Source organism: Sporobolomyces salmoneus (genome assembly GCF_050403485.1).
Source record: "Sporobolomyces salmoneus JCM6883 DNA, S_salmoneus_JCM6883_v1_ctg23, whole genome shotgun sequence".
In the NCBI taxonomy this organism is placed as follows: Eukaryota; Fungi; Basidiomycota; class Microbotryomycetes; order Sporidiobolales; family Sporidiobolaceae; genus Sporobolomyces; species Sporobolomyces salmoneus.
The window spans coordinates 121,781-136,842 of NW_027481140.1; the positions used below are offsets into that span (position 1 = coordinate 121,781).

The following is a 15,062-nucleotide window of genomic DNA, read 5'->3' on the forward strand; positions in this document are numbered from 1 at the left end:
CGAGCGAATCTTGAGCTTTGAGGTCTCCAACTTCGTCTACGAGCTACAACGTACTCTGCACTCGCAAGCGGACAAGGATACTCAGCTCTGAAAAGTCGACGAGTCGTCGTTTTCCGAATGGATGCAAATCTCGACTGACACTCGCTGCTCACACTTGACAGATTCAACACGGAGTCGGCACGTCTCGTGGTCCCTCACGTACCAGCCCACGATGATCCATATTTTCTCCGAGCTGGCAATGCTCAGAGAGCACAAGGCGCAATGAAGGGAGACTCGGAAGTGCTCGCGAGAGACTCCCAAGCTAAGCCACAACAGGGTCCACTGCAGAGCACCTAGAGGCAGGACAGTCACATAGAGTGAACGCTGGCGAAAGGAGAACTCCGTATGCTGGCGTCGCTCACACTCGGAATCCCAGTGAGCTCGCTGCACGAGACAGCTGGTTTCTCGCGCTCGAGCTCTGGAGCTCTCCCATTGCGAGCGCCGGAGACTGTGAAAGTGGGTTGGTCCAACGAACTTTTCCAATTGCTGGTTATGAGACACAAAGAAGTAGCAAGGTAAAATAACTATGTAAGACGGAGAAAAACAAAGAGGGAATGTAGGCTACATGTTACGAAGAAACGACTTTAAGCCGAGGCGGTAGCCGATGCGACGGCGGAAGAGGCCATCGAGACTGCAGAGGAGGCAGGAGCCGACGAGGAGGAGGAGTTCGAGGCAGATCCAGCGGCAGGGATCGAGATGGTGACGTTTTGACTGCTCGAATCGACGATCGCAGGTCCAGCGAGGGTGAATTGGTCGTCGAGGGAGGTCCAACGAGTCAAAGTTAAATATTTCTGCCCTTGCGCAGAGATGTTTGCCGTGGGAACAGGGCAGGCACCGTCGGCGTATTCAGTGAATTCAGCATTGAGTCCCCTAAGACCGGCAAAATCGCGAGTGCGAGTCAGTGGACAGCTCTGATGAACCGGAGACGACCTAGAATTAGAGGAGGTAGACTCACGAAGCCCATCCACAGTAGACCTTGTACTTGGAAAGATCGACTTCAGTCGAGTTGACGGAAACGGTGACAGATCCTCCGAGTTGAGCGGCGAGTCCAGAGGTAACAGTGAGAGCAGGGTGACCCTTGATAGCAGGGGCGGATCCCTCAGGGCACGAGGTGAAGAAGGGCGTAACTGTACGATATCGAGAGTCAGTCACAGCGTACTCAAAATCGACGGAGAACATCACTGACCGATGCTAACGACGTTGCTTGCCGATTGGGGGGTATCGAAGGGCTCGGGGAAGGGGGTGTAGTTGTTGAGGAGGCGGATGAAGGAGTTGTGTCGAGCTGCAAAAAGAAAAATCAAAAATCGTTGTCAGCCTCGCGATTCCGCAATTGGAGGCGGCGACAAGGTATGAAACTCACCTTCAACAGTAAGGATCGATCCGGCAGCGGTAACGTAGCCAGGGTTCTCGATGTCGCCAGCAGCTCCGAGGTAAGCGGAAACTCCGACGTTCTCGATGACTTGCGAGAGACCGAGGAAAGATTGGACGTCGGTGTAGGGGAAGGAGTACTCGCAACGTTGAGGAGGGTTCTCGACACCGGCGGCCTTCAATCCAGCGGTAAGGAATGCGACGTGAGCGGCTTCGTCGGCGGCGACTTGTTGAAGGAGGGGGTAGACTCCGGAGTAGCCAGCAGCTTCGAAGGCAGCTTGGTCAAACTTTTGGAGAGCTACAGGGCGGAGAGAAGGAGTCAGCTTCGGAAAAGAGAATGAAAAGGTGTCAAAGCGCAGGCATTGCGAAACTCACCTTCCGAGTAGAAGACGTCCTCGAGGTGCTCGAGAATGAGGGCGAACTCAAGGATGGTAGCATCGTCAGCTGTAGAGGCGAACAATGTCAGCGACGAAACGACATCGTCAAGGGAGAGTGTTTCGAAACTTACCACCAGTGGTAACCGAGTTCCTCTTGACGAGGTTGTTGCGGTTCTTGGCTTGACGAGCGATGATGTTGCGCTTCATTTGAGGGATGTTGTCGGGGACGGCGACGGCCATTGCGGAAGCAGCGCCGAGGGCGAGGAGAGCGAGAGAGGAGCGCATGTTGATTCGAGGGAAGTGTGTGAGGTAGAGAGGAAGTGGTAGAGAGAAGTGATGGATAGAGAAGAGAAAGCTGTAGAGAGTGGAGATTCAGCTTTTGAATGCGAGAGATCGAGGACAAGTTGCCCGAAACGAAAGTCGGACCTCGTTCGATTCGATTTCGAGAGTTTCGCAATTGTCGCCCCACGCCTTGTGCCGAACGAACGAACGATGCGACGATTCCTCGAGAAGAGAGTGCAACTCCGTCATCGTTCAACAGACTTTCCTCAAAAAGTTTGAGCCTCGACCAATCAAATTGTCAAGTCGCTCGTGGGCCGATCCGTTTATTCCTTAATCTGAATCGAAGGGGGCAGAGACTTCAAGGGCAGCGTCCTGCGTCTTAATGAAAAGCGCACAGCCTTCACATCGTGCACCCTCGAGCTCGAGCGAACTGGTTCGATCCCTCATTCTGAAAGGATCTTCGTCGTAAGTTGATTCAACTCGCTGAGCCGCAATCGCACGCTTCGAAACGTTCGACGACGCAAATCGGACTTCGCCGAGCGGTGTCGAGTACAGTACAGTAAATTGCTCCCAGAAGAGCAGTCGAGTGTTTTCTGTCGAGACGTTCGAAAATTTTAAATTCATTCACGAAACCAAACGAGAAGGAAAGAGTGATAGTTACGTAACAAACTTGCTCAAACGAGCGATACATACAGACACAAATAGCGTTACAGTCGTAAGGAAGAGAAACCACAAGGGAATGAATGGTGAAGAGGGGTAAAGCTCGTTCAGCGGCGACTTCTATATCTCGTGATCCGTCCGTGCGTACGAGAGGAGTCGAGGGTCGTCCAGATCGGGTATGTACAGTACAGAATGCGAAGCGGACTTAACGAGAGGGTCTTAGAACATCCCGAACAAACCGCGCTTGCCTTCTCGAGCTCTTCTCGGATCATGATGCGACGACTTTGCCTTGTCACGTTGAAGCTTGACGAGACTGTCGAGCTTTTCGGCGACCTGAGTTGAGGGAAACGAGAAAGTCTGAGAGTCAGGATAACTCGATCGAACAGATTTCGGTACCGAAAAGAGCTCACGAGTTCGAGTTTCTGCTTTCGTTCTTGCAGAGCGAGGTGTTTCGCCACGATTGGGTTCTCTCGAGCAAAGGCCACGATTTCTGATCGGTCGAGGTCACCAGACAGACGAGTATCGATTTCCCGAGGGAACTGCGAACGACAAGTTTGTCAATCATGAATTCGGCCAAGTGGGGGGCGAGCGGGAGAAGGATCGCAAAAGAGAGACTGACCTGGTAGAAGAATTCGACGAGTAACTCGATCTGTCATCGAAAGAGCGATACTCGGTCAATTGCGAGCACAGAGCTGCGACGGAAAAGAGCTGCGACGACTCACGTTGATGAACTGAACCGCCGAATTCGAAAGCTTTTCAGCAACGATGTTGAGGAACGCTTCAGGACAGAACGACTTCTGCTCGGGACCGGCCCTACATCGACGAGACTTGAGCGCGAGTAGGCGAAGGCGGAGAATGGACGAGCGAGAGGAGAGGAACATGGCTTCGCGAGCTGCGGTTTCCGGTAACACGAGAATCAGCGAACAAGCCATCAAGAACAGAGAGGGACAGTTGAGACTTACCTTTCGCAAGCAAAGCAGGATTGAAAGCGGGTCGAGTAGGATCCGACATGAGAGATTCTTCTTCTTCTCCCCAATCTTCACCTTGAGCCCTCGCTTCTCTCCTTCTCTCCCTTCTCCTCCTTTCCGTCTCTTCGACTTCCCCAACATATTCCATCGCTCCTCTGAGCTTTCTCGCGCCGACCGTATCTCTAATCTTTGACAGCGCTCCCTCGCACATTCCGAGCTCCCTCTGCAGTAGATCGATCGCTCGTTCCCTTCCAGCACTCCATTCCTGATCCTCGACTTCGACTTCGTACTTGAAAGGTTTGACCGAATTCTCGACTTGATCACTCGTGAGCGTGAACCGTTCCCTCAAGATTGAATCTGCGGTCGCGTTGATCCGTTCCGCCGCTCCTGGATGATGGATGAGAGGTTCCTCGTTCGCGAGTGTGCCTAGTCGAGATCTGATCGCGTCGACGACCAATTGAGTCGAAGCCCTTCCGATTCCGCTCTTCGTCAAACTCGAGCTAAGATGATCCAACTTTCTCTGCCAATAAACGTCCAGTTCTTCCGGTGAGATCGATCTGTCGTTCGCGAGTTTACCGAGTTCGGGCGTCTTCGGGTCGATCCAGTATTGACTCGCGAGGAGATCCAAAACTTGTTCGTCCAACAGATCCTTCAACATCTTCCTGACGTCGTGTTTCGTGAAACTCTTGCTCAGTTGTCCAATCCTCGTCTTGAGCTCGTCCATCGTTTCCGCGACGTAACTCTCCGCCGAGATCGTTCGATCGTTGTATTGAACTTTGAATTGATAACTCGCCTCCTCCAACTCGAGAGCGACGGCGTTCGAGATCGAATGAAGGGAACTAGCCATCGATTCCTCCAAGACGTGCATGAGTCGTTTCTTGAGGACGTCGGTACTGACTAGCATTCCTTCTTGGTTGAAGTGTTGAGCGTTGTCTTGCGCGTAGAAGAAATCGGCTTCTTGTGCTCGAATCGGGGCGACGAGGGAACCTGACTCGTCTGCCGAAGAGCTAAAGGAAGAAGCTGCTCGACCGAGGAGCGAGCGGGAAGGAGTCGAAGCGGTTTCGAGGTAGTGTTTCGAGGGTTTGCAGACGACTCCGACGTATCCGAGGGCGAGAGGATATCGGTTGTTCGAGAGGATTGCCGCTCCTTGTTTAGGTTCAACGAGATCCATCTTGGTAACGACTCCGATCGTCCTCATCCCGAGCGGGTCGACTTTCTTCGCGGCTCGTAATGCTGGGGAGTTTGCGAGATCGACGTCGGCAGCACAAACGGCGAGAATGATGTTCGGAGCTCGAATGTACTTGTCGCAGAGTTTCGCAATCTTCTCCTTGAGCTCCTCGGGCTGATCCATACCTGCGATTTGAACGTATCCGGGCAAGTCGACGAGCGAGAGGTCGGGGACGTAAGGTGAATGGATTCGAAGGTGGATGGGGGAATCTGATACGCAGTCGGCAGCGGGGACGGAGAGGTTGAGGTCGATGAGAGTGCTTTGTACGATTGAGAAATCGGTGATGTGACCGGGACCGAGAGAAGGGAATTCGGCGAAAGTCGAAGGTCGAGGGTTTGCCGGTGTCGAGGGAGTGTGGATGAGAGTGAGCTCGATAGGTCGTCGAGTGACCATGTTGTCGCCCCTACAGTGCAAAGATGAGTCTATGAATCGAAATTGGTAGAAGCTCAAGGGAGAACTCACTTGGGTAAGAATTCTCTACCAACGATTGCCTCGAGGACACTACTCTTCCCACTACTCTGACTTCCAATCACGACGATACTTGGTAGCTTCAATCCAGCCTCCTCTCCGATACTCAATAAAATTGTCCTGATTTCGATCAATTTCCTCGTCAAAATCATCAAATCCTCCGAGGCATCGTCCGAAGGTGGTGGAAGCGCTTCGGCATCGACGACAGTAGGTAGAGTAGCGGCCATTGCTGTAGCGATCCCGGCGGCAGCTTCCTTCCCTCCTCTCGTTCTCCTCGGTTCTGGTTCTGGTTCCTCGTCTTCATCTTCCTCTTCCCTCGAAAACCTCTCCCTCCACGCTCTCCTGAATGCTTCTAGCCCTCCCTCAACTCCAGTTGATGCTTCTGACCATACTCCTCCCGCCGTAGTCGAGATCGAGTCGAGAGTCGAGTTTAAACTGTTCGCGGCGGTTTCATACGCCTGTCCTAATCTCTCGTTGATCTCTGACAATCCCGATACTGCATTCTGCTTGAAACCTGTACGCGAACACATCATGTCATCCTCAGGCAGATAGAGAGAGAGATTCGAGACAGAGAGACAAACTGACCATCTACTTTCCACTCTGCCCAAGTGAGAGCACCCGCGCCTACGCCTAGTCCAAGTACTCCTCTACCCGCGGTCCTCCCTGCGAGCCTCCCTAGACCCGAGAGGATTGAAACTGATCTGATGTGGAGATGACGAGTTGATCTAACGGGATTGAGGGGAGACAGCGGCGAAAGAGGGGAGAGGGGTCGTCGAAGCGCTCCTAGTCGTGACAGTAGTAGAGGCGAAACCATACGGAGGTGTGAGAGGCGGAAAGGAAGGGAATTGTTGAAGGAACTGATGAGGTTTGCTCGCCACTAATGATGAGTATGCGCTTTGGTGTTGTAGTGTGGAAAGAATTGAGCTGGTCAGGCGTGGGGCGTATGAATTAAGGAGTGTGAGTGCGAGCGAAGAAGCGAAAGAAACGGATGTTCGCTTTTCGCAAGAAACCCTTTCGAGCTCCGAGTTATGTAGGGAACGAATCGCTGCGGAAGGTCGCCTATTTGATGTATCCCAAGGTGAGAACGGCGGCAAAACAGGCTCTACAAACCATGCAATCTTGCGCGGGATTCTAAGCAATTTTCGTTTTTCAGGCTCAACGAGGCCGCATTCGTGTCTCTCTCGACTAAGTGCTCTGTAGCTCCAGAATTTGTCTCTATACTCCGACGACAGAGACGCCTCTCGTGTGTGCAGAAAGCAGGAATGAGCCATGGGTAAAAGAATCGAGTTACTCCGTTTGACGAAACGTTTTAATCGATACTACTGGTCGTCTCGAACCCACTCTCGTCCTCCACCTCGCTATCTCCCTCAGTATCTCCATCGCTACGTCCAGCTTGGATAACCTTTGTTTGAGTGATCGCTTTCGGTGTCGTATCGTTATTGAATTTGACCATATACTTTGCGAGCCGAGCATCTCCTCGTTCCCGCTTTTTGATCTGTGATTTCGAGAGCGTCTTAATCGGTATCGTAGTGTCCGAGAGGAATGAAGCGACGGGAACGACTTTGAGGTCTTCTTCGTCCGAAGTCGTGATGGTTCGTTCGCTTAGCTTTCGTCCTTTGGTAGTCGGAGGATGCATCCCTATTCACAAGACATGCACTCGTCAGTCCCCAATAGACACGATACTGTAGAGAGAGTGCGAACTAACCTGGAGCCAAGAATCGACAGCTTTTCCCATACTTGCAGTTTTCACCTCGAGGACAAACGTGCCCATGTAGACAAGCTTCTCCTTCTCTACATTTCTGTCCTTTAAGGGCGTACTACATTCATCGTGAAACATCGTCAGACGAAGGCTGACCGTGAGAGGAAGACGAAGAACTTACAAGGCATGGAGATTTCTGCGCATCGATTCGTAGTTGATCGATTTGAGCCGAAGTCAGGAGATACGAATGCGAGTATCGACAGATTTCGCCTTGTACGGTCGAGATACAGGGAGGAGCAAGGTAGTGAGCGTTGCAGAGGGGTTCCGCTTGTTTGTTCAGTGGCTGTCGATTGACAAGGGAGAGAGTCAACTTCCGAATTCTCAATAAGAGGTTCGAACGGAGTAGAGTCTCACCTTTGTCGGATCTATCGCTTTCAACTTGCTAACCCTTGCGACTGGTTTCACAGACGCAGGTTTGACAGGCGACCCCGAAGTCTCAGGCTGAGACGTGTTTCCATTACTCGACGAGTATCCAGATCTCTTCCTCCCTGCCGCCGGTGGCGTAATCATCGATACCGGAGTCGATTTCCTGTAAAGAACAGGTGCAGGTGTGCTTCCTCCATTCGAATAAGACGGAGTTCCCAACTTCCTTTGCTCGAACAGGCCTTCGAACCTGACTGATTCTAGGTTCAGTCGTTTGAGCTCGAAGGCAGTATCTTGCGAGGCGTATGAATGTAGTAATCGGAGTTTCTTGAATAGGGCGGGAGATTCAGTTTGAAGAGTATTGAAGACGTGAGCGTAGCCTTTCAATAGACTCTAAGGTCAGTCACACGGCACGACGCCGAGAGTAAGACGAGACACGCACCTCCATCGTGAGAACATCCAGCAAGAACTAGTTTGCAAGACGGGATTTTCGTAAAGAGTTTGACGTTTTCTCGTAGTTTCGCATCGGCCGCTTCCTGTTCACCAAGCATCGAATCACGTCAAAAGGTAGCTCGGACAAGACGTCTGAGAACGGAGCTTGACGAACCTTTTGTGGCCCGACATCGGTCTGGAGGGCGGAATCGACCGAGTCAGCTCAGCACGTCATTCAGACGAGAAGAATGGGAAACGTACGACTTGTATAAGTGGGTGTGCTGCAGTTAGCCCTTGCAAAAAAGCGTTGAAGGTAGTCTCGTCGACTAGTCCATAAGCCTGCATCAAGTTCGCGGGAAGTCAGTTCGCAGTCCGTTTCCGTCTGAAGACCTCGAAAGTGCTTGCCTGCAGTGCTTTACTCAATCCGCTTCGTGATAAGAACAACGTGATCACAACTAATAGATCTCCTCTCAAGCCTTGAAGCTCAGCGTAATCGACGATTCTCGATCTCAGAGCAAGCGCAGCTTCTCTCCCTCCATCTCGTCCTTTCCTGATAAGCGAGCGGTCGAAGATACAACCATCTCCATCGAGAAAGCATGCGACCATAGTATCCTTTGACTGCGAGGGAGAGGGAGAAAAGCGGATCAGAGACGGGAAGTTGAGTGAAACGAACGAGGAAGAGCTCACGTCTAGCTGTCTCTGCGCATCTTTCGCACGCTGACTACTCTCTTGATGATTGGTTTTCCACTACGAGTTCAGGGACGATCGTCAGCTAATCCTGCGAAATGGCAAAGAGAGGAGAGAGGGATCGCGAGAACAAAGGAGGAGGGGATTGCCACTTACGAATTCCAGCTCCTGTTCCAACTGACTGATCCTGTCGTGCAGAGTAGGTAGCTGCAATATAGCCTCCCTCGCCAACTCTGCTGCCTTTGCGGTGTGGTGGAGGAAATCGTCGAATACGATCAAAGGAGGGGAAGTGGCTGAAGAGGATGAGGAGGGAGGAGAAGGGTAAGACATGGTGAGATGAACGAGTGACTGTGTGTTGGTTGAAGGCCGATAGAGGCGAAAGAAAGTGAGATGGGGAGTGCAAGAGAGGAGAAGAAGTTCCGATCGAGAGAATAGTCTCAAGCGGATTCGACTCTCCCCACAACCCGCAACCACATACATTTGACCCGATTCGAGCTAGAAAGTAGTCCATGTCGACTAGATCGAGGACGAGCTTGTTTCTTTCGTATCGAGACTCAGCGATCCGAACGCCTTTCGCCAGCTCATCATCATCATCAACAACAACTCCCTACCTCAACTCGTACTCTTCCTACGCACCGGATGAAGACGCAGCAGAGAACGCAAGACTGATAGGAGATGGTATGGACGGAGACGGAGGGGATTGGAATCGGAGAGGTTCTGCTTGGAGTACCGTCAGCTCTTCTTCCAACTCGAAGGGAAAACGGAGGGCGAACGATGCACTCCCGCCGAAATGGGTAGATCTCGCAGATCAGGTAGATGCGCTTGTGGAACGAGTGAAGCCGAAAAGTAAGCGAAACCTCTCTCTGTTCACTCAACCCGACCTCCATCTGATCATCTGAGCTCTTGCTGCACAGTCTCCCAGCTCGACAAGTTACATTCGAAGCATCTCTTACCAGGATTCAAGGACCGGACAGCAGAAGAACGGGAGATCCAGTCCCTCGCAAATTCAATCACTTCTGTGAGGAGCTCTCTCTGAACTGTCAACGAGCTATTCCAGCTCACGCAGGACTTCTTTCCATCTCATAGGACCTACGGTCATGTCAGAATTATATCCGCAAAATAGCAGAACAATCGAAGCAGCTCTTGCACGAAGTTTCGAATCCTTCGACAGTCTCGGGAGGAGCTTCAGCCGAATCAAAACGAGTCGACCTCTTGATGGCTGCGAACGTACAAACTGCTCTAGCGACAAAGGTGCAGATGCTGAGTACGGCATTTAGGAAGAAACAGTCTGAATATCTGAGACGTGCGTCTCGCTTTTTCGTTTTGCGATCGCGAGATGGTCACAGCTGATCCAACGAGTCGAGACGTCGACAGTGCTGAAAGGTAACGAGAATCGAACGGGAAGTATCAGTGCGGGAGGTAGCGCAGATCCACTGGCATCCCTCGCGGAAGACGAGCAATATGTCAGTTCAATGCTCCCATCTCTTTCTCTGCGAACCCTCACTCACGCGCTTCATCGTGTAGTCTCGATCGGTTCTCTCACCGAACAATACTCCCTCTCTAGCTCAACAACAACTCTTCTCGCCAACTCTATCGCAATCCGAAATCGCGACTCGTTCAACCGAAATCTCTTCGATCGCTCAATCAATTACAGAACTTTCCGATTTGTTCAAAGATCTCAACAGTCTCGTGATCGATCAAGGGACGTTATTAGATCGGATAGATTGGAATGTCGAACAAATGGGGAGGGAAGTGAAAAGTGCTGTTGGGGAACTACAACAGGCTACGAGGTGAGCCTTCCTTCATCAATGACTGAGATTGTGACGCTGACTTGAATCGATGCGAGCACCTAGGTATCAAAAGAGATCGGGGAAATGTCAACTCATCTTCCTCCTGAGCTTGATGATCCTCGGATGTCTGATCGTGATCGCCTACAAACCTTCGTTCGCCTCGTCGTCGACATCGACTACTGTACCACCGCCTGCAGAGAATACAGGAGCTGGAAGGATTGCTACGGAAGAGGAAATCGCACAAAAATTGACAGAAGAGTTAGATGGTCGGCGGAGGGTACGAAACTGGTAGCAATGGCTCCCTGGGACAGCGTGTCAAGCTCTCGGAAAGTAGTATATGGAATCTTTGGCTTATCAGGCTCAGGGGATATCCAGTTGTTGTAAGAATGAACATTCTTTCTCTCGGTCTAACGATCACTTCGTCGGCAGAGAGAGATCTGCATAACAGGCGAGGAAGGGGCAGTCTTTCTTCTACGAGAAAAGCGTCTGGGCAGCCGCTCGGTGACTAGATTCAAAGAAGACAACGTGAAAGTGGTCAGATCACCGTACGAAGGGAGGAGCGAGCAAATTTACCGAAATTATCTGCGGAAGATCTCATTACCGACGTAACGAGACGGGAGGCGTAGTGCGGAGTTAGGCTTCTCCGTAGACCGGGTCGGAAGGGGCGCAAATTCGATCGTTCTTGAAGGAGGCGCGGTGTCGTTGACAGACGAGACCCAGGACCACGGCCTCGTCTGCTCCTGTACGTTCCCTCGGCTGTCGGGCCTGGCGTACCGATCTGGTTCAGGGCCATCATCGAAGACGCCACGCTTACGGAGGACGACAGGTCGATTCGGAGGGACTGATGAATTCGACTTGCGATTCTACAGTCAAGCTCAGATTAGTGGACTCGTAGCAGCACGGCGCATCCGAAGACAACTGATACTGACTACAGGAACGAAGCACCTGGACTGGAACAGACGAACCGGGTCAACGCTTGCTTTATCGAGAGGAATTTGAACAAACTCACGATGAAACCCTTCAACCTGGAACGCAAGGGTTTGCCAGACGTGTTCTCAGTCGAGTTTGACACCAACGGCATAATGAGCGCTAGGGGGAGAGAGAGGCGAAGTCCCTCACAGGGGAGCGAAAAGAGCTCGACAAGACTTCAGTTGAAGCACGGACGCCGTGACGGACACCTCGTCCTCGGCGAAACGAACAGTGGGTCATGCGTACGAGGACCTAGCTTCTGCTTGATCGCGTATAGTGGAGACTGAAGTGGGTTACAGGAGCGAACCGATTTGGATGTGCTGACCGCGGTCTCTCCGCCGCGACGCGATGTATTAACGCCCACGAACCACTCACCGGACCTTCTGTGTACCTGGAGAATGCAAGCCGCTCTAAGCCTCCAGCATCCAGCTCACACGCTGGTCGAAGAGAAAAAATGAGCATGCGAGGACTGTTTTCTCTTCGTTTGATTGGTGCCCGCTTCGCCTGATGCATCCGATCGGTGTGCACAGTACTTCGGGATGGTCCTGAGCCGTGGGGAGATTGATAGGTAGGTTGAAGGCGTTCGAGAGCGATTTGTAGATGAAGTCATCAGGACTGGCGGGATGCGATCCGACGCAGCGTCGAATGCAGAGCGGGATCCGTAGAGCACACTGATTGATATCGTGTTTCCAAGATGGCGTAAACAGCGTGGACGGAAATAGATCGGAAAGATGAGAGTGAAAGAGGAAACTCTCTCCCTTTTCTCCCTCTTTCCAATCACTCGATGAGCTGGATTTCACCGCTACACATCTGATATGCTCCAACAAATAACGCGCAATGCGGCCCGACTTCGACATCGACTTTCGCCTACACGCGCTTCAACAATCCGCTCGACGGCTCTCCTTCTCTCTGGAGCAACTGTTGGAGGGTACGCAGGGATGAGGGCGGGCAAGAGTGATCGAGCAGGAGAAATAGGACGAAGATGGAAGTGGATCTGGAGTCCGAAAGAGAAGCTGTTGATGGAAGAGGAGCAGAAAGCGAAGGAAAACCTAAGCGAGAACGACAATGTAAGCTGCCGGTCCCTTTCCTGATATCCGACGAAAGAGCTGATACAGACGAGACGGCGGACAGTCGAGCATCTTGAGCAGTTTAACCTCACTTTCCCTCCCTTCTCTTCCCGATTCTTCCTCTCTACCAGCTATGCCATCGATGCCGTCCCTTCCTTCACTTTCCTTCGATGACTTATCAGCAACTCTGACCTCGTGGAAGGACAACATCTCAGCTCTCTCGAACCGAATCTCGAACTTTCAAACGGAATTCTCGCGAGGGCCGGACTCGCTTTACCAGAGGATTATCGCCCAAAGGTCATCACCAGAGGTCCATCCGGAAACTCAGTGGGATGCAGAAGTGAGGCTAGGGACGGACTTGTGCCACCAGGAGAGGGCGTTCTTGCGGAATAGACGCGAATTCATGAGACGGAAATTTGCCGATTTGATGCAGATTGACGAAAGTGAAGTAGACGTGAGGGATCTACCGGTAGTGGCCTTTGCGGCTAGTGGTGGAGGCTACAGGTAAGTCCCCCAACTCTTTCTTCTGCTCTGAACTTACTCTAACCTCGCTCCCATTTATTCCACTCAGAGCTATGATCAACACAGTCGCCTCGCTCTCTGCTGCCGAAGAAGCGGGTATTCTCGACTGCGCCTCTTACATCGCCGGAGTCAGCGGTTCTTGCTGGGGAATGAACGTTTTGAACTCGATCGGAGGAGGTGACCTCAAATGGACTCTTTCGCATCTCACAGAACGAGTGAAAGAACCCTTCCTCACCCCCGATACTTTCAACAAGCTCCTCGATACGGACGATCCCGCTTCTAGATGCATTCTCTCGGGAGCGATTTTGAAACAAGCGAGTAAAGGTGGAGAACTCAGTCTCGTCGATATTTACGGCTCGCTAGTATCGGCTCGAATCTACGTTCCCTCCGAAGATCACCCTCCGCCGCCAGTTCCTCTCTCTCTCCAAACTCTTAAAACGAGTTACCAACGAGGGCTCGTCGACGAAGGAAGACATCCGTTACCGATTTACTGTTCAATCCGACACGACTTGCCGTCTGAAGCCGATATGAAGCGAAAAGAGGAGGAGGGCAAGACCGGAGAACAGATTGTTGAGGAGGGACGCTACTATTGGTTCGAATCGACCCCTCACGAGGTATGTCGACATTTCTCCCGCGTTGATATGGCCTTCACTGACTTTGAGCGATAAAATAGGTCGGTTGCGATCAACTTGGGGCATTCGTTCCGACTTGGAGTCTCGGACGAGTGTTTGAGAATGGTCGATCTACGGAAAGACTACCTGAACTCTCGGTCACGATTCTCTCCGGCATCTTCGCGAGCGCTTTCTGCGCGACTCTCCTCTCCTACTTCAAAGAAGTTCGACCACTTCTCAAGACTCTCCCCTTCTTCAGCACAATCGACGACTTCGTAATCGACAACGCGCACAAACTCGATGCAATTCATCCGTTCCCGCCCGCCGATCTCCCCAATTTCCTCAAGGGACTGAAAGGCAAACTACGAGAGGGAACGAATGAAGCGATCACGGAACTGGACACTCTCGGTTTCATGGATGCCGGCGCCAACCTGAACCTCCCCTTCGTTCCCCTCATGCGACGCCAATGCGACATCGTTCTAGCGCTCGATGCTAGTGCGAGTGATCAAAATCTTTGGTTCACTCGAGCCGAGGAATACGCGAAACAGTACACGACTTCCGACAAACCTTCTCGCTGGCCTTCGATCGACGTCAAGAAGCTCTTTCCGGGAGAGGATGAAGGCGCAAACCAACACGGAAAGGAGGCGGCAGAGAAAGTAGACGCCGCGAAGCAACAAGAACACGACTTGCTCGAGGGTGGAAAGTCAGAACGGAAAGGTGTTAGGGAGAAGAACCCAAATCCTGCACCTTTGGGAAGTGCGCCCTCGTCGTCAGCGGCTCAGTCGAAGGGCCAAGAGGGAGATGATTGGGACGACAAGAAGAAGATGCCGATCAAAGCGGATGGAGAAGGAGAACCTCCCCTTTCGAGGTGCTCGTGAGCAGAACTTTCGTCCTCTCACTCCTTGATCGAGCTTGACTCAGGCCTTCTTGTGCCGTCCAGAATCTGGCTCGGGGCAACTGATTCCGAGGCGTCGAAAACTTGTCGAAACGATCACCCGACTGTCGAGGACGTCACGAAACGAGATGGAATCGTCTTGGCCTACATTCCCCTTCAACCCGACGACGATTTTAAGAACCCTCTCGAGATTTTCTCGACCTGGAAGTTTGATTACAAGGAGGAAGAGACGAAGAAGCTTGAAAGACTTGCGAGAGGTAAGCCCGAGATCTCTCTCCTTTCCGCTGTAGTTGAGACTGATCAAGCTTCGAAACGTTGGAGTAGCCAACTTCAAGGCTGGAGAGCAACAGTTGAAGACGCTGATCAAGGGAGTATGGATGAGAAAGAGGCAACAACGATTAGAAGAGGAATCGAGCCGTGGAAACGTCAAAGCAAAACTGTAAAAATACGGAGGAGGACAATCGGAATCTTAATATCTACACTCTGTCTCTACTACACACTATACACGATTCGCCGTAGTAATCTGTAACATTGGAAGTTCGCATCTCTCGACAAGTTTGGAGACAGAGAGTCTCGG

The 15,062-nt window shown here is 51.9% G+C and overlaps 5 protein-coding genes across 5 annotated transcripts; 2 read left to right on the forward strand and 3 right to left on the reverse strand.

Moving 5' to 3' along the window:
• Positions 1 to 623: 623 nt before the first annotated feature.
• On the reverse strand, positions 624 to 2,069 carry JCM6883_006352 (ferritin-like domain-containing protein; the record flags this gene model as incomplete). The annotated part of the gene is made up of 6 exons (XM_076632144.1): positions 624 to 909; positions 995 to 1,166; positions 1,226 to 1,321; positions 1,400 to 1,705; positions 1,783 to 1,851; positions 1,916 to 2,069. 6 exons carry the CDS (start codon positions 2,067 to 2,069, stop codon positions 624 to 626), a joined length of 1,083 nt encoding a protein of 360 aa, XP_076487871.1.
• Positions 2,070 to 2,945: 876 nt separating this feature from the next.
• Positions 2,946 to 6,204, reverse strand: MGM1 (dynamin-related GTPase MGM1; the record flags this gene model as incomplete). Its single annotated transcript, XM_076632145.1, has 7 exons — positions 2,946 to 3,059; positions 3,137 to 3,265; positions 3,346 to 3,375; positions 3,449 to 3,618; positions 3,689 to 5,325; positions 5,385 to 5,904; positions 5,976 to 6,204. 7 exons carry the CDS (start codon positions 6,202 to 6,204, stop codon positions 2,946 to 2,948), a joined length of 2,829 nt encoding a protein of 942 aa, XP_076487872.1.
• Positions 6,205 to 6,699: 495 nt separating this feature from the next.
• Positions 6,700 to 8,961, reverse strand: JCM6883_006354 (uncharacterized protein; the record flags this gene model as incomplete). Its single annotated transcript, XM_076632146.1, has 10 exons — positions 6,700 to 7,028; positions 7,096 to 7,207; positions 7,271 to 7,432; positions 7,504 to 7,892; positions 7,955 to 8,048; positions 8,120 to 8,140; positions 8,206 to 8,283; positions 8,350 to 8,562; positions 8,632 to 8,691; positions 8,788 to 8,961. The coding sequence occupies 10 exons, from the start codon at positions 8,959 to 8,961 to the stop codon at positions 6,700 to 6,702; spliced, it is 1,632 nt and encodes a 543-aa protein (XP_076487873.1).
• Positions 8,962 to 9,140: 179 nt separating this feature from the next.
• TLG2 (t-SNARE syntaxin TLG2) lies at positions 9,141 to 10,713 on the forward strand (the record flags this gene model as incomplete). Its single annotated transcript, XM_076632147.1, has 6 exons — positions 9,141 to 9,477; positions 9,546 to 9,649; positions 9,718 to 9,934; positions 10,006 to 10,094; positions 10,156 to 10,421; positions 10,485 to 10,713. 6 exons carry the CDS (start codon positions 9,141 to 9,143, stop codon positions 10,711 to 10,713), a joined length of 1,242 nt encoding a protein of 413 aa, XP_076487874.1.
• Positions 10,714 to 12,205: 1,492 nt separating this feature from the next.
• JCM6883_006356 (uncharacterized protein) lies at positions 12,206 to 14,928 on the forward strand (the record flags this gene model as incomplete). Its single annotated transcript, XM_076632148.1, has 6 exons — positions 12,206 to 12,457; positions 12,522 to 12,961; positions 13,029 to 13,593; positions 13,653 to 14,464; positions 14,531 to 14,742; positions 14,810 to 14,928. 6 exons carry the CDS (start codon positions 12,206 to 12,208, stop codon positions 14,926 to 14,928), a joined length of 2,400 nt encoding a protein of 799 aa, XP_076487875.1.
• Between the last annotated feature and the right edge of the window lie 134 nt (positions 14,929 to 15,062).